Source organism: Arvicanthis niloticus, chromosome 9 (genome assembly GCF_011762505.2).
Source record: "Arvicanthis niloticus isolate mArvNil1 chromosome 9, mArvNil1.pat.X, whole genome shotgun sequence".
Classification (NCBI taxonomy): Eukaryota; Metazoa; Chordata; class Mammalia; order Rodentia; family Muridae; genus Arvicanthis; species Arvicanthis niloticus.
In genome coordinates this window covers 12,025,737-12,043,400 of record NC_047666.1, presented here as the reverse complement: position 1 = coordinate 12,043,400, position 17,664 = coordinate 12,025,737, and the positions used below count along the sequence as shown (strand labels likewise).

The window sequence follows — 17,664 nt, the reverse complement described above, 5'->3', positions numbered from 1 at the left end:
ACACACACACACACACACACACACTGGCTCAAGACCACTATCTTTGGGACCAGTAGGCTGGCTCAGTGGGTAAAGGTGACTTTACTCCCAAGTCTGATGATCTGAGCTCAATACCCAGTACTAGTTATTCTGCTCTGCCACAGTGCACATGCACACACAAAATAAAGAATTTTTTAAAAGACACTGACACCTCCTAGCTTTGAGTGACAATTGCTTCTTGAAGCACTTTCTAAGATGAGCCGATTACAAGTGCATACAGGAGGCTGGAGGTGAAGGGACACTGGTGGGAGGATGTGCTATGATAGAAAGGTTGGTAACATCTGCCTCAAGTTGTGCCTTGAGTTTGCTAACAACTGATCTGTGAGGCCTGAGCTGATCCGAGGGACTGTTGTGTCTGCACCTAGAAGTTTTTTGTTTGTTTGTTTTTGTTTGTTTTTTAAGGTCTCAAAGCTATAAACCAATTGGGCATGCTAGAGTTAAAGATCTCAAGGCCAGCCTTGGGGATACTGTCTCAATCTCTCTCTCTCTCTCTCTCTCTCTCTCTCTCTCTCTCTCTCTCTCTCTCTCTCATAAAATAAATCTATGAACATTTTTGTTCAAATTACTTTCTTTTTGGTGTTTTAAAAACGGGGTCTCTTTACATGTCTCCCTGGATCTCCTCACCATGTAGAACAGACTGACTCACAGAGGTCTGCCTGCCATCTGCCTCTGCCTCCCAAGTGCCAGGATTAAAGGCAGGTGCTACCATGCCTGGCTTAACAACAACAATAATATTTATTATTTGGCTATGATCTGGAACTTCTGATCTTCTTGCGTCACTTCTCAAGTGTCGGCATTACAGATGTTTACCACTACATCTTATAAGTAAATGTAAAAACAGACCATAGATGTGGGCTGAGCTGCCCCAAGCAAGGAAAAGGGCTCAGGAACCAGCCTTGTGCCATCCCACCTCCACACAAATACATGCTATGCACTCTCTCTGTCTCACTGGTCCTTAGAACTCCTGGTTGCCAAATCTCAGGGTCCTATCCTAGCTTCTTCAAATTTGGCATCGTAAGATCACTGGAGAACAGACGAAATAATCAAAGGACATGGGACAAATCACTGGAAATGCCAGGATTAGACTGACGTCTACAAAAGCCTACAAAGAAAATAGCTTTTTGCATAGGACTCTTTGGAGGTCTCATCTTAAATGCTCTCAAGTTATCTTAATTGTCTGTTAGGTGAAGGTGGTTTCTAATTCCCACGCACAAAGTAGAACTTGCTCACGATCCAAACTACAATTGCAACTTGCCCATAAAATACTGTAGGCACAGCCATCGAGATGGCCCTGTGGGTAAGGATGCTGGCCGCCAACTCAGATCGAGACCTGGATTGGTCAGAGCTAGAACTTCCTTGAGCACAAGGCTCTATTGCTCTCTCTCTCTCTCTCTCTCTCTCTCTCTCTCTCTCTCTCTCTGTGTGTGTGTGTGTGTGTGTTACCTCCCTCCCCGTGTGTGTGTGTGTGTGTGTGTGTGTGTGTAGGGTGGGTATTCTCAGGATCAAATTGATATGTATGGCAGGCAGATGAGAAACATCTATGCTGAAGGAAAAAAAATCAACTCAGGGCAAGGGCTGGGGCAAGGGCTGGGGCAAGGGCTGGGGCAAGGGCTGGGGCAAGGGCTGGGGCAAGGGCTGGGGCAAGGGCTGGGGCAAGGGCTGGGGCAAGGGTTGGGGCAAGGGCTGGGGCAAGGGCTGGGGCAAGGGCTGGGGCAAGGGTTGGGGCAAGGGCTGGGGCAAGGGCTGGGGCAAGGGCTGGGGTTCAGTTGGCAGAGGTCTTCCCTGTGTGCACCAAGCCTTGACTTTGATCTCAGCACTCATACACCAGGCATGGCGGTACATGCGTATAGTCCCAGGACCCGGGAGGTAGCGGTAGGAGGATCAATACGTAAATGTTAGCCTTGACAAATAGCGAGTTTGAGACCAGAGTGGAATATATGAGACCCAGTCTTGAAACAGTAGCACTGAATCAAATCCAGGAACACTATCTGAGCCTGGGGGGTTCACTATCTTAGACTTGAAGTCTGGGGAACCACAGCCTCTGTCTTGGACAAGCCCTTTGCTAAGGGCCGATGGATACAGAGTGACTTTTTTTTTTCTTTTCTCATGTATTTTTAAATTTATGCAGCTGGTTAGTTGTTTGAGAGATAGGATCTGTAGTGAGCCTGGCCTTGTACTTCCGATGTAACCAAGGATGACTTGAACTTCCCTTTTTTTTAGTCAGGGTTTCTGTGTAGCCCTGGCTGTCCCGAGGCATGCTCGGAGTAAGCCGCTGTTCTTGGTTTCTGTGGTGCAGGAGATTTCTAGGCAAACACTCTGCAAGTCATCCAATCCATCAACCCCCCCCCCCCCCGGCCCCCATTTGTGACTTTTTGGAGAACAGTACTTACTGTTTCATGAAGCGAATTCGGGCTCTCCTCCGCACACCTGGAAGACCAGAGCAAAGACAAACAAGTCAGCACTGGTTGGTCGATCACTAGCATCAAACCTCAGAGCCCGAGAGGAAGGCAGCATGGTTAGCCAACACCCGCAGCTTCTTCTGGGGTGCTAGGGTGGTCCCCAGATTCTTTACATTTCACACTTTTGTTGTTTGCTTATATAGGTTTGACGTGTTTAAAATTATTCACTCATCCATTTCGTAATTTTAACAGCCTTCATGAATGCTACGAGATCCTACTCTACTATACCCATCTGACGTGTGTGGAAACTGAGGCACAGAGCATGGGAGCTGTCAAATAACTTGCCTGAAAGCCCTGTAGCTAGTCCCAGAGACTTAATGCATTTCCTCTGCTCCAGCTTGTACTTTAAAAAAGCTTTCCTGGGGACTGGGGGGCCTAGCACAGGGGTGGGACACCAGGCCTGGTGCAAATTCCAACAGCACAAAAGTTATTGTCTTTTGCAGCAGGCAACAAGAGAACTCAGAGGGCATCCAGAGCAACGCAGACACACTCCTTCCAGGATGCAGGGAGCAAAGAGCAGTGTGCTGGGTTTGCTTCCTCAGAACATTTCTATGTGTTTTTGAAGGAGTCTTAGGTGGCCAAGGCTGGCCTCAAATCTCAAACACACTATGTAGCCAAGGCTGGCCTTGAACTCCTCATCCTTCTACCTTTGCCTCCCAAGTGCTAGGATCACAGGCATGTGCACTAGGCTCAGCTAGAGCACTGGGGTTCTTATAACAGGGTATACAGGGGATAACAGCGTACTGAAGTACTTATGCTCCCAGCTGCTGTTCTCTGGGGTGGGGCCCACAGCTGTCAGAAATTCAAAGGGATCTGTGACCTGGGAAAGTTAAGAGCCACTGATCTGGTTGGTGTCCCTGATGTTTCCTGCTTCCCTTTATAGATGTCCAGGGAGGAAAGGCGATGTGCTCAAGGAGGCAGAGGTGAACAGAAGGACCAGGGATAGTCTGGGCTCTGTTCTGCTTTCCTGTCCATTTTATGAGACCAGTGACTATAGAGCCTGGGAGATACAGGAGCTAAGGGAAGCAGCCATGTGAATCTCCCTGCAGTGCCACTGGGGAAGGGTACTTCTAGGAACAACATTTAAAGACCACAGGTGAGCTCTTTGGGGTACTGGACTTTCATAGCTACTGCTAAGAGCCCCCATGTACCTAGCACATGGGTCCCAAGGACATTACAGATAGCACCTTTTAATGCATTTCTGGTATGTAGGCAATATTCTACTCCTGGGTGAGGCAGCTGAGACCCACTGATCAAAGTCATTCGAGAACAGAACAGTGGACTACAGTGGACTCAAACCTAGCCTTCCCCTGACCGCTAACACAGGTGGAATCTCGCTTTGGCCTCCTGCGACAGGGGCAGGGCTGTGTGTAGAACCCCAGTGGTCTAGCTGAGCCTAGTGCACATGCCTGTAATCCCAGATCAGTGGTAGAGAGCACCCAACATGCTCTGAGTTCAAGTCCCTGAACTCCTCAAGTCTCTCAAAAACAGAAAGAGCCACTTTCAAGCCATATGGTTCGTTGGGGATGAGTTTACTAACAGTGAACTTACTGCTACCTTAGTGAACAAAGTGCTCCTGGATACACACTTCAGGTAGCAAAATGGGGCCCTTCAATGTCCCATAGGCACTGACTCACAGTGAAAGTGGACGGCCACACCAAGGGATACCAGCAGAACCAGGATGCAGGCTACCAGCAGGCTGAGGGTAATGAGGCTACAAGTCAGGCCTGAAAAAGACACACATGACACACACATTCAACACCGGATTCAGACACAGCAAGGATCAGCCCCTCCTCCCAGAGAGTGTCACTGGCTGGCTTGTTTGGTTTTTGACACCCAGTCTCACTATGCAGTCTTTATTTTGTAGCCCTGACTGGCCTGGAACTCACGGAGAGCTGTGTGACTCCTGTCCCCGGAGGCAGCCCCTCTGGTTGCATTTTAAGCAGACTTGCCTCTGGCTCACTTTAAATATCACTGAGGGAATTTTGTGTAGAAAATGCCATGTTACAGCTGTATTTTGCTAATAAGACTTGGGAGATGTTTCAAAGGAAGTAGACACGTGTCATGCCTAGTAATATATGATTTTACTCTTCATGCAAAAACACTTTTGGCTGGGCAGTGGTGGCGCACGCCTTTAATCCCAGCACTTGGGAGGCAGAGGCAGGCAGGTTTCTGAGTTTGAGGCCAGGCTGGTCTACAGAGTAAGTTCTAGGACAGCCAGGACTACACAGAGAAACCCTCGAAGAAGAAGAAGAAAAAAAAAAAAACCCAAAATCTTTTATTTGAATTTCACACAAAAAAACAGACAGCTATATTTTCACTGTATTTTCCATGGGGTTAGAATGTTCACAGACCAAGACCAACACTGGTCATTTGGCATCCTTCCCCTCTGAATCTAAAAACCCCAGTTTTCAGTGTTTACATATGTGTATGTGAGTGTGCACACACGTGTGTGGGTATGGCAACCAGAGGAGCATGACAGGTGTCCTGCCCGGTCACTTTCTACCTCATCCTCTTGAGGCAGTGTCTCTCACTAAACCTGGCACTAGATTGGTGGCCAGCAAACCCCAGAGGTCCTCCTGTCTCTGCCCCATCCTCAAAAGTCAGGGTTACAGGTGTGTGTTGCTAGGCCCAGCTTTTTATGTGGACACTCAGGATTTGAACTCAGGGCTGTGTGCTTGCATAGCAACCATCCTAATCTGAAAAGTCATCTCTCCAACCTCTGGGTTTGTTGTTGTTGTTGTTTGTTTGTTTGTTTGTTTTTTAAGATAAGGTTTCTTGTCTCCCAGGCTGGTCTCTGATTCACTGTGGCCAAAGATTATCTTGAACTTCCAATTTTCCTGCCTCCACCTCTCAAGTGCTGGGATTACACTTGTTGGGTCACTCTGGCCATGTATGCAGGGTTAGGGGCTGAACCCAGGGCTGTGCATGGTAGGCAAACACTCTACCAGCCAGAGCTACAGCCTCGGCCTCTTGGTTTTCTCCTTTTCAGTACAGTGGACTGTACTGTATCCCTTTCTGCAAATGCATCCCTCCCCCTCCTTTAGTCAGGCCAGTGCATCTTTCCCCAGCAGAGGCACAGGAAGTCTTATGGATACCCCAGAGTTTAGCCACCAGTGGTAATCTTAGCTGCTTCCTGTGTGTTACTTTTATAAACAGCCCCTCAGAGAACATTCTGGCATGTTCCTGTATGTAGGTGCCTTCCCGAGGTAGAAGCTGAAAATGGGGACTTCTGAACCACAGACATCCATTTGGGTTGTAGTAGACTGCTGGATGCCTTCCTTTATACTCCCACCCCACGGGGCACCTTACTGGGTGGCCAGATTAATGGTGTTTTAGTTTTCGTCAGTCCTATGTGCCTTCATGGGAGAAAGAGGGAGACAACTGATTTTACTTCAATCCCGATTATGGGTACATAAGCCACTTAGGTGTTTGTTCTCCTGTGAGTCAGATATCTGTTCACTTGCCTGAGTTTTGCAAGCTATTTAAGCCGCAGGGCTTGTGTTCTTAATGTCCTAGATCCTTCTCCAATTCTCTCTGGCCTCAGGTCAGCCCCATCATTAATCCCCCTACAGGGCTGAGGTGCAGAGCCCAGCCTCCTGGGTGAAAGGACAGAATCGTGGGTTTGGGCTCCAGGCTAAGAAGTCTAGAAAGCCCTCCACACGTGAGGGAGGAAGTGAATATGCACTAGGTGTGTGTGACACTCCAAGGACAGCGCCAGCTAAACGCTCCGGCTTCTGAGGACGAAAGGCAGGGAGTTGTTTTACTGTTCCCTCTCACTCTGTAGTTCTGAGCAACCGAGGCCTGGGCTGGGGATACAGCTCATGGCTGAGTGCTGGTGGAAACTAGGTCGTGGAGGCACTTTGCAGAGCGTGGTAAATTGGCCACAGCTCACCCAGTTGGTGAGCTCCAAATGAGGGTAGCTGATGACATGCAAGCTCTATGTCCAGGTTTTCAAGGTGGTGGAGATAGCAGCAGAGTGGCAGGGTCCTCTCCAGTCCAGGGGAGGAGGGGCAGGCTAAAGGACGCTCCTCTGGAGTGAAATGGTAGCCAGAGATATGCTGTTGCAGTTGGAGGAGAGTGGTTGTTTGTTCCAACCAATTGCTGCCTCTCTCTCCATGGAAGTGTTTCTCTCTCTCTCTCTCTCTCTCTCTCTCTCTCTCTCTCTCTCTCTCTCTTTTTCTCTTTCTCACAATCTTTTTTGCCCCCCCCTTCCCATTTATGTATGCATAAATATAAGCAGCTATGTGTGTTTCTTTTTAAAATTTACTTACACACAGGGTCTCATTCTGTAGCTCCGTGAGGCCTAGAACTCACTATGTAGTCCAGGCTAGCCTCAGACTTATACTGATCCTCCTGCCTCAGCCTCTTGAGTGCTGAGATTACATACAAGAACCACCATGCCTGGCTTATTTATTTCTGAGACAGTATTTCACTATGTTGTACAGACTACTCTCAAACTTATGAGCTCAAGTGATCCCCCTGCCTCAGCCTTCTGAAAAGCTAGGCTAATAGGGGCTGTATTTTGTGGGGTTTGCTTTTATTCTTGTTGCCCAACTCTCTCAGGGTATAATATGTTATAAAATGGAGTCAACTGTGTCTTCCCCTCCAGATTCAGTAATATTTTGCCTTTCTACTCATGGCTTTGGGTTTTCTTTTTTGGTTAGTATTTTGATTTGTTTGAGACAGGGTCTCATTATAGCCCAGGCTGGCTTCCAACTTGCATTTAGCTGAGGAGGACCTTGAACTTCTGTTCTCTTGTCTCACCCTTCCAGGTGCTGGGATTAGAAGCATAAGGCACCAAACCTGGCTGGGTTCCAATTTTCTGTCCACAGTGACCTCAGGAGGCAGTGCCCTTCAGTCTCCAATACCCGACAGGAACACCTCTGCTGGGGCTTTTGTATGTTGCAGTGAAGCAAGTCAACCTGCACCCAGCAGTCCTGGGATGGTATTGTGGTTTGTTCTCTGGGTGGTGGCAAATGGAACTTTCTGTTTGTCACCAGTAACTTTAGGGGGTTGAAGTCAGTAATTTTCCAGAAATACATCTGAACCTGCGTGTCAGGAGCCATAACGGAATAAGCTAATAATTAGCAGGTGATCATCCTGAAATGGCTTGCCTTAGATTATTATATAATCTGCGACAAATGAGCCCTTATCAGCAAGGCTGTAGGGACTTATTTTAGGAAAAACCTTCTATAAATATGGGTTTTTTCTATTATTATTATTAAACAAATACAACGATCATTAGGCACACCCCTTTGGAGCAGATCTCTGCAGATCCACAAAGATGTACTGTCTTGTGTGATGCTATATAGACAAATAGATGACTTCTTAAGTCTTAATGATGATCCTATAAGAATTCCTAAAATTATGTCAGTGATTATTAAGCTCTTTTATAGTGAGACTGCTATTAGATCCCTCACGCATAGTCAAAACTGCAATGAGAACTCTGCCAGTCTCCCAGGTGTCATCAGTTAATTGCTCTTAGATAGTAACCAGACTTTCTGCTACTCAGAACACATTCCAAGGTCATAAAAAAGAAACTAACAATTTATTATAGGTCGAGGACAGAAGATAAAATATTGCCTGGGTTTATCAATACAAAACTTCACTAATTCGTTAGTTACAGTTTTAAACCTTCAGTGAACCTGTGGAGCTAGACAGGTGATGGATGTTTAGCCAGGTAATTACTCCTAATGGATATGCATGTAAACATTCTCTGTTGTAAGCTTCTATTTCAACTTATGATTTGATTTTTGGTGTGAACTTGTGATGAACTTTGTAACATGTGATCATGTGCTTTGAAAGTAGACATGTGTAAGTACTGAAGACAAAGACAAGAGGGTCGTTCGTACCTTCCTTTCCTTTTCCCTCTATAGGAGAATATTTTTTCCTTAAAATTTTTTCCTTTTCCCAGATAGAAGTTTTCCTTTTCCTCACTTAGGATCTTCTCACGTTTCCCCTTAGATTGCTTTCATAGGAAACCTTTTACACTTAATAATAAACTCTATAATAACTTCTCTAAGTGTCTTCTCTTCCTGCGACCTCAGACTAGCAGGCATAAGCTAGAGCCCAGCAGTTCCTGCTGAGAGAGTACAAAGGCTATTTACGTAATCCTTTGCTGTTTTTCAGATGAGGTGCTAAGTGCCAGAAACTGCAGTTTCTGGCCTCAGAGGATCACAGAAGGCAGGTCCGCTACAGTAACATAGTAACTTAGATAAGTAAACTTTTATTATAGAGCAACCCTAAATATCTCATAAGACCAAGTCTTACTCCCGCCTATGCTCTTCCCCCTCTGCTGCCTCAAGAAGAACTGACAAGAAGGAGAAAGAAGAAGACTTCTGCCCCAAACCGAAGCTGCCCCCCCCTCCCGCACCTGTGGCTTCAAAGGAAGTACACACTGCCTACTCCAGCCTGGATTCATTCTTTAGCATGTTGGGACCCCAGCCTTTGTGCTAGGTGCTCTGTCAGAATTCAAAACTGGAAAAGAGAGAAGGGCTGGTCCTTTGGACTGGAAGCTTTTGCTTGTTGACAGCGTGATTGTGACGTGATTTGCAAACCTGAAACTTCACCTGCTTAAAGTATACAACTTTGAGCAGGCTGTACATGCCTACAGTCCCAGAACCTGCGAGCCTAAGGCAGAAGACTTGTGCATTTGAGACCAGCCTGGGTTAAACAGCTCCAGCCGGCCTGCATCTACATGGAAAAAACACGACTCCACAAGAACTTAAAGCACACACTCAGAGGGCTTTAGAGTCTTCTTAGAGGTGTGAAACCATCATCCCTCTAACTCTGGGGCATCTTGAGAGTCCCAGAAAAACCAAAAGTCTGTACTGGTTAAGGCTTTTGCGTTATTCCTTGATGCCCTCCCTTTAGGCAGCCACTCATCTATCTGTCTCTGTGACCTTAAGAACCTCGGACATTTCACATCTATGTAGCCACAGAATATATGGTTTTCATTGTATCAAGACAAGGCTCACTAAGTAGCCCTGGCTAACCTGGAACTTGCTTCATAGACCAGGCTGGCCTTGAACTCACAGAGCTATGCCCACCTCTCTGCCTCTGAGTGCTGGGATTAAAGATGTGGGCCTCCCTACCTGTCTAAAATGTGGTTGGTTTGTTTGCTTGTTTGTTTTTATAACTGACCCTTTGCTGTGCATTTTCAAGATTCATCCTAACTTAAACATGTGTCAGTATTTTATTTTGGGGGAAGATACCATTTGAGACAGGATCTTGGATAGCCCAGGCTAGCCTCGGATGTGATACATAGTTGAGGATAACTTTGAGTTCCTGATTCTCTTGCTTCTATCTACGAGTGCCGGGATTACAAATGTGTGCCACCACTTCTGGACTCTTTGTTTTTACAATCAGGGCTTCTCTACGTAGCTCAGGCTAGCCTCGGACTTGTGGTCTTGTTCCCATTTCCTGAGAATTTGGAGTATAGGCCTGGACTCCCACACCCAGCCCAGTGCTCAACTCTTTTTTAAAAAACGTACATTTACTGATTGATTGAGTGTATGATATGGACATTTTAGTGCCATTGCACACACGTGGAAGTCAGAGGACAACTTGCAGGAGTCAGTTTTCTCCTTCTACTGTGTGGGTCCCAGGGACTGAACACAATCAGGCTTGACAGCAACCAGCCGAGCCATTTTGTGACTTAGTACTTCACTCTGCGAGTGCCCTTGTGGCACCTGAATCCTGTCTTGTTGAGGAACATCTGGGTTGTGAACACTTTTCTGGCTATGGCGAGTTGTGCTGCTGTGAGCATCTAAGGGCAGGGTTTGGCTAGATGTGTTTTCCTTAAGGTCTGACTCCGCAATGATTTGTGAGTGTGGCCTCCCGAGACTGAGTTGCTGTCTCAGGGTACCTTTTGTTGACACCAGCTTGGAGCTAGAGAAATAGGCTACAGAGCCAAGACTTCCTAAGTGTTTGTATAAGGAAGAGAGGAAGGAAGGAAGGAAGGAGAGAAGGAAGCAAGAAAGGAAGGAAGGAGAAAAGAGAAGGGGAGAGGGAGAAAGGGAAAGTGGAAAGCTGCCTTTTTTTTTTTTTTTTTTTTTTTTTTTTATGTGAGTGCAACAATGGAAAACTTACCCTTCTGGATCTTTGGGTTGGGGAGTGGGCATTGTTTCTTCTTCGTCTTCGGGTTAGTCTTCTTGGTTGGGGCAGTTGTGGGAAGGACATCAACTACAGAAAGAAACAAGACCCATATGTAAGTCAGGTAAGCAGCAGGACTTCCAGGCAGACTGTGTGCCTTTCTTCTAGGCATAGAATTTCAGGTCACAGAGCACAAGAATTCGTATCTGGCTTCTCAGTTCTCAGATGAATGGAGAGCCTATGGGTGGGTATTAGCTGGGTGTCTGGAACAGAGCCTTGTGCCCGTCATTGACAACTGTTCAGCCTCGGCTAAATCGTCTGTTCCTCAACTTCCCATTTGCTCTAAAGAAGATGACTTCTGCCAGGCAGTGGTGGCACTGGCCTTTAATTTAAGCACTTGGGAGGCAAAGGCAGATGGATTTCTAAGTTTGAGGCCAGCTTGGTCTACAGAGTGAGTTCTAGGACAGCCAGGGCTACACAGAGAAACCCTGTATCAAAGGGAAACAAAAGATGCCTTCTACTTAGTTGTGAGAGTTAGGAGAGCAGTGTGCCTAGTGAAGTATACTATTGGCATGGCTGTGATTGGCAAAAGACCTTGGGTTGCTGTCCTTACTCTAGTCTGGTGTGGTGGCACACACCTTTAATTCCAACACTCAGGAGACAGAGGCTGGAGAGTCTCTGTGAGTAGGAGGAGACTCACATGGTCTACATGAGTCCCAGGACAGCCGGCTATATAGAAAGACACTGTCTCAAAAGACAAAACAAAACAAAATAAAGCAAAAGGACACCTTGGTCCAATCTCAGCCTCCTCTGCAATCCCTAGGCCAATGGAGCAAGCCTGTGGAAAGGAGATGGTTGTGCCCTTCCACGTGAACAACACCAGCTGAGAGAGATGGATTAAGTGCTGTGCTCCAGGCTTTTCTCCTTTTCCTAGATGGCCCCTCTGCTCCTCAGTTTTGATCCATTGTCTCTCACTGAGGGGTGGGAGAGAGAAAGGAGAGGACATCAGGACTGACTCACTGAGCAGAGAGACCACAAGGTTCTGAGGTGTGGAGTAGGGGACCATCTACTCTCCCCCACCCCCTTTGTTGGCCGAGTGGTCAAAGAAACAGATCTCCTGCATACTGCTTTCAGCAAAGCATTAAGAGAGGGGCTAGGAGAAACCAAAAGACCATTTCCCACACTGCAAGGTTTCTGATCATTGGGATTAAGGAGCTGTTGTAAAATGACAGCCAATAGCAGTGCCGAGGTCTGAGTCTGGGCCTGGTGGCTGCTGAGTCCTTTAAACGCTCACAGCACCTACACTAAGTCTATTTGCTTCATCTTAACACTCAAAGATGCAGGGGTCTCTCAGCTGCTCAGTGGTGAGCCTGGGAGGGAGATAGGACAACAGAGGGGTGGAGACACGAGAAGGTTGTTCTGTTTTAATTTCATCTTGCTCTGAGTCAGGTCCCTCCATGATCTGTGAGTTCAACCTCTCCCTCTCTGTCTTTTTTTTTTTTTTTTTTTGAGAGGGACAAGTCCTTGGAATCCACAGTATGCTTGAGGGCCTGAACAAGGCCTGTTTTCCCTAATACTCTATGAAGTACTCAGTCTTCACCTCTAAAACACTGAGACCCTTCAACCAGGCAGGTAGGCTTAGGCTCTTCGATCTGTCACTGGGGAGATTGTATCCAAGAAGGAACTTGGGAAGACACTGCTGTTCATAGGCCTTGGACAGTACACAGGACATGGAAACATGAAAGCCAGGATAGGTAGAGACAGAAAATCACCATCCTGTGTCAGACCCTGAAGCACTAGGAAGGCATGGCGCTCATAGAAACCAAACCAAACCAAACCAAACCAAACCAAACCAACCAACAAAACTCCAAAAACTAAACACAAAGCCCACATCTCAAAGTGGGCTTCTGCCCATCATACTTTACCCAATCCCCACCCCACCCACATGAGACGGGAAACTAGAGAGGCCATGGAAACCTCAGTCTGTTTTTGGTGGCACTGGTGTGTCTTTATAACTCTGGCACTATCCCCAGCTGTCTCTGTATGTCCTTAGGCCCAGAGGCCTAACTTCTGGGGATGCCTGGGGTGTTCGTGTCTGTCAGCCCCCAGGTGAACATGAAGCAAGACAATGAGAGTCCAAGTCCTGGGCTGAGCTGAAGAAAGAACTGTAGCCAACCGCTGGCCTGAGAGAGTCTGTGGTGATCCCTTTCCACCCCAAGAGAGGAATCCTCGCCGTCTCGTATGGCTAGTCTGAATACAGATATGCCGAATGCATAAAACATGTATCAAGCCGGGCGGTGGTGGCACACGCCTTTAATCCCGGCACTTGGGAGGCAGAGGCAGGCGGATTTCTAAGTTTGAGGCCAGCCTGGTCTACAGAGTGAGTTCCAGGACAGCCAAGACTACACAGAGAAACCCTGTCTCGAAAAACCAAAAAAAAAAGAAAGAAAGAAAAAAAAAAAAAACCATGTATCGAATGCCATGTATGGAAAAATAGGTCACTGTTGAAATGCTAATGCTGTTTTGATAAGTTGGGTTCAATAAAATGCACTTATTTCTTCTTAATTAGATGCCTCTTAGAAAATGGAAAGTGGTGTCTAAGGTTTGCAATGTACTTTCTGCACATGGTCATTTATTTCAAGAAACTGCAGCTTCCTAGAAGTGGAGGTGAGCCAGCCGCTGCCTTGTACAGATAGGGAAACCGAGGCTTCGAGAGGGGAAGGGCATGTGATAGATTGATAGCCAGGCGAAGCCTCAGGTCCAGTCTCTTTGCCCATTGAAGCCCCAAGTGTGGATTTGAACCATTGAACCCCACAAAGGATGCTGAAGACAACTGCTTCTCTGCTACCTCAGAAGCACTCTGAGTGTGTGCCCAGCCAGTGAGTCTGTGTGTACTCATGGTCCTGAGATTGCTGTCTTTGTCTCCATCAGAATCATAAGCCTCCGCCTTTGACTGACCTATCTGTTTTTATCTCATCTGATTCCCATCCAAAGTGAGGGAACAAATATACCATCTGCTGGGTGGATGGAAGTATTGAGCGACTTTGCAGTATGCGACCCTCAAAGGTGTTTGGCCTGGGTAACTCTCAATGTATCTTTTCTATTAGTCTTAGCAGTGGTGTGATTAGCCATGGCTGCAGAGTGAGGCCCACTGAGAGTGGGCAGCTTCAGTGCCCGGCGTGTGGGTGCGTGTGCAAGCATGTGTGTGTGCCCATGTAAGTGCACATCTGTATGAACATGCGTGTATGTATGTGTACATGTGTGTGCATTTGTGTGTGTGTGTGTGCTTATTCATAGCCTTGAGAACATTCTTACCCACAGTCAGCTTCGTCCCTGTCCCAAAGACCATCTTGGGGCTCCCAACTGCCGCGCAGAAGTAGAAGTCACTGTCCTCTGGTTTCACATTCATGATACTGAGAGAGGGTCCGGTTGATGGAATTATATCCTTCTTCTCCCTTTCACCGTATGTAACTCCTTTGGAAGAACTCCAGGAGGCCAGGAACTCAAATTGCTTGTCCTTGGTGCTTGTCCTACTGTGCTCTCTCAGCCAGTAGATGACTGTTGACTTAGAGAAGCTTTTAACCTCACAGAACATTTTTGCGGTATGGTTGGTTTGAACCAGCAGGGACGGAGGGGTCTGAATGAGGGCAGAGCTGCTCCAGAGAGCTACAAGAAACCAGAAGAAATAAACCAGGCTGCTGCTATACACAAGCAATCTCAGCACGATGGGGGTGGAAGTACAGGACCAGAACTTCAAATTTGGTTACCTACTGAGTTCAAGCCCAGCCTGGGCTACAGGAGAACATAAAAAAAAAAAAAAAAAGGTAGGGCTGGAAAGATGGCTCAGCATTAGAACTGGCTGCTCTTCCAGAGGTCCTGAGTCCAATTCCCAGCAATCGCATCACGGTGACTCACACCCATCTATGATATGATCACATGCCCTCTTTTGGCACGTAGATATACATGCAGACAGAGCACATAAAATAAATAAATCTTTAAAAAGTTAAATAATTCTTAAGAAAGGAAAGAAGGAAGGAGGGAGGGAGGGAGAGAGGGAAGCAGAGAGGGAGAGAGAGAAGGGCTTGTGAAGTAATTCAGCACGTAAAGGTGTTTAGTACCAAGCCTGACCTGAGTTCAAACCCTACCACAGTGTTGGGGCCTCAGAATCACAATGAGTTTGTGTCACAGGCAAACAGGAAAAATCTGCCTGGTAAAAGAGTCAGGGTATTAACAACACTCAGTGCCTTTTGAATTTAGAACTCACACTGACTGCAAGGCACGCAGTTCTGAGTGTGCCTTTTACCATGACTTTTGATTAACAACACACTTGTATGAGTGGCCCTTGGCATAAGCTATCTTAGAGAAGTCTCAGACTGGCTCCAGGATATTTATCCTTCTTACACTGATGAGAAAACACTGGTATGAAGCTACCTTGTTTGGAGTCTCACTGGATTCAAATCCAAAGAGTCAAAGTTGAAAGCCAAAGCCAGTCGTCCACCTCACCTGTGTAGATAGGCCTTCAGGGGCTCTAAGCAGCTGAAAAAGTTCTAGGGCAAGCTGGGAGAGGAATTTGGAGTCATAGGCACAGTGTGGATTAGACATTCTGAGATTTCTGGACCAGGGAAAGGAGCTGACCCTGCGAGGTCATTACTTCCCAGTCCTGTGAGGGGTCCATGACTGACTTCTCACGCCTCAGGGCAGGGCAGTTAATACAGAAGCAAGCTTCGAAGTTCTCCGACGGGAAGGAAGACGGGGTAGGCAGAGGGAGTTGCAGACACGGCCATGCACACAGCCTTTGCCCTGTAGCAGCTGTGAGACCTCAGAAGTCACCAAGTTCATGGTCGCCTGTGAAAGAAGGGCAGCTTGGCTTGCCACTACTGTCCTGCTTGCTGTTGACGGTTGGAAAGAAAAGAAAGAAAGGCAGACATGATGGCGCACACTTAGAATCCTAACACTTGAGAAGCCGAGTCAGGATTTCTTTGAGTTTGGGGCCAGCCTGGGCTACATAGTAAATTTCAGGGGGAAAAAGGAGAAGTGAAGTCATATGTAAACAGTGAAGCGCTCACACAGGTAATCTTATGCAGACACTGGAGGTACCCATGTGAGCGCTCACACAGGTAAATTCTGCCAGCAAGTCTAATGGTCTAAGGAGATGTTCTAAGCACCAAGAGAAATCTCAAGGAGCATCAGACCAAGTTTCTTTCCCATCCAAGACCTCGAGGGTGTCAACAAACCTGTTTGATCTAGAAAGCCTTTTTACTTTGGCTTGCAACAGAAGGCCACTCTGCAGACCATGGCCAAGATATAATACCAAGGACAGGCCTGGGTAAGCAGAGGCCAGAGGATGTGTGAGCCCAGAAGATCCAGCTGCTTGGTGTGCAGATCTCTGCCTATAATTGTGGCTCGGGCCTTCCGACCGACACCATCACAGCCTTCCCCTAGGACTGATGTGATGAACTAATCCCGAGTCCACCCTAAGACCACTCCGAGCCTCTACTGGCATGGTGCTGCTCCATCTCCCTTCCCCGAGTTTCAGGCTACCATTTCTGTTCCATCGCAGCCATTTTTATTGCGTTGGGTTACTGGCCTCTTTGGGGAAGTTAATAGGATGTAATGGTGTCCGTATATATTTCAGTGTGTCAGGCACAGTGTACGTATTGTCTGATTTAATCCTCACTAAATCTTTTGGGGAAAGACTCATTTTACAAGGGAGTAAACAGAGCTCCAGGGAAAGCTGTACTCAAGGTCCCACAGTCTGTGTGAAGTGGACTCGCACTCAAACTGGGATCATAAGACTCGGGTGAATGAACTCTGGGCCTCCCAATTGAGAAGACCTGTACACATAGTGGGGCCACAAATACACAGATGGCAGGAGCCTTTCCACAAAGCCCAGAGGACATGCACAGCCAGGCTTTAGGTCACATACGGTCTCATTTGATCTGCTTGGCAGCCCAGGATTCTATTTTCAGAGGAACCCGGTATTTCTAGAATGATCAGAGGTAGCTTTAGTGGCTTTGTTTTATTTCCTGTTTTGACCAGTTGAGCTAACCTGGTCAGAGGCAGGAACTGGCCTGTCCCGTCTCCCTCAGTAGGATAATCAGTTTGAGGCTTTAGCTGGTACCAGACCAGTGGCTATTGGAAGAGTCTTCCTCTAAAAAGCCAAGTCTCTGGGTTGATCACAATGACAATCTTTAGGCTACACCTCTGTGCCAGTTCCAACATTTCATCTGCAGTGTCACTTTTTGGGGGTTGCGGGGGGAGCTGCAGAGGACACTGGAGAGCCAGGGGGTCATAATGAGTACCCTGCCACAGTGGTCCAATTTACCAGAAGCACTTTCCCGGAAGTAATAAGAGTGTGTCTACAGGGCCTCTGGGAACTTCATGGGGCACATCCCTGTGGGCACCCGGAACAACAGCATCTCCCCTTCAGTTTTGGATCTCTTTCTTCCATTTTTCCTTCCTTCCCTTTTTGTTCAGGCTGTGGGACAGAGGTGACTTCCGTCCTAGGCATCTCAGACCTCTCTGGGTAATGAGGAGGATTCTTTCCGTGATCAGGGTCTCTGCCTACCAGCCTCCCCTGTTTCCACAGCCCAGCTCCTGTCTATTCCTCCTGTTGCTGAGACCACCAGGCCTAGGTTTCCTGCTCTAGTGCAGATTTGGGGTAGCCCCACTCTGGGTCTTACCTGCCAGCTTCACACTGAAGACCAGCCAGAGCCATGGCTGCATCGTGGCACTCTTTGGGACACCTGTTCCCCTCAGGCCTCCGTCAACCGAAAGGTGGGTTAGGATCCAGCTTGGGCGGGTGGGGCACCCTGAACGTCAGTGCGCTAAGAGGGCAGGGCCACCAGGGCAGGGGCGGAGTCGTGGTGTGTGTGTGTGTGTGTGTGTGTGTGTGTGTGTGTGTGTGTGTTTTGAGCGCTCCCCACAGCCTTCATCCTTATCCTCTACAGCATCAAAAGCCTTGTCTTTTCAAAGAGCCCACCAGGACTCTTTTCTGGTGAGAGGAAGTGATAGATCTCAGTCTCAGTCATGCCAAGGAGTTGCACCTGTGTGATGCTTCTTGGCCCTG

At 47.5% G+C, this 17,664-nt stretch overlaps 1 protein-coding gene across 3 annotated transcripts in view; it reads right to left on the bottom strand.

The window, feature by feature from the left end:
- The window catches only part of Cd8b (CD8 subunit beta), a 19,439-nt gene extending 2,008 nt beyond the window's left edge, over nucleotides 1-17,431 (bottom strand). Inside the window, exons 1-5 of one of the 3 annotated variants that reach the window (XR_013112437.1) lie at nucleotides 17,279-17,431; nucleotides 13,911-14,261; nucleotides 10,593-10,685; nucleotides 4,056-4,225; nucleotides 2,430-2,466 (exon numbers count right to left, since the gene is read on the bottom strand). Coding sequence is in view for 2 of the 3 variants with exons in the window: in XM_034512434.2 (XP_034368325.1) it covers nucleotides 2,426-2,466; nucleotides 4,136-4,225; nucleotides 10,593-10,685; nucleotides 13,911-14,261; nucleotides 17,279-17,321 (618 nt within the window). In the remaining variant the exon portion in view is untranslated. Of the gene's footprint in view, nucleotides 1-2,425; nucleotides 2,467-4,055; nucleotides 4,226-10,592; nucleotides 10,686-13,910; nucleotides 14,262-17,278 lie in introns of those variants that run through there. The other 2 variants (XM_076939897.1, XM_034512434.2) reach the window with 2 other exon arrangements.
- Between the last annotated feature and the right edge of the window lie 233 nt (nucleotides 17,432-17,664).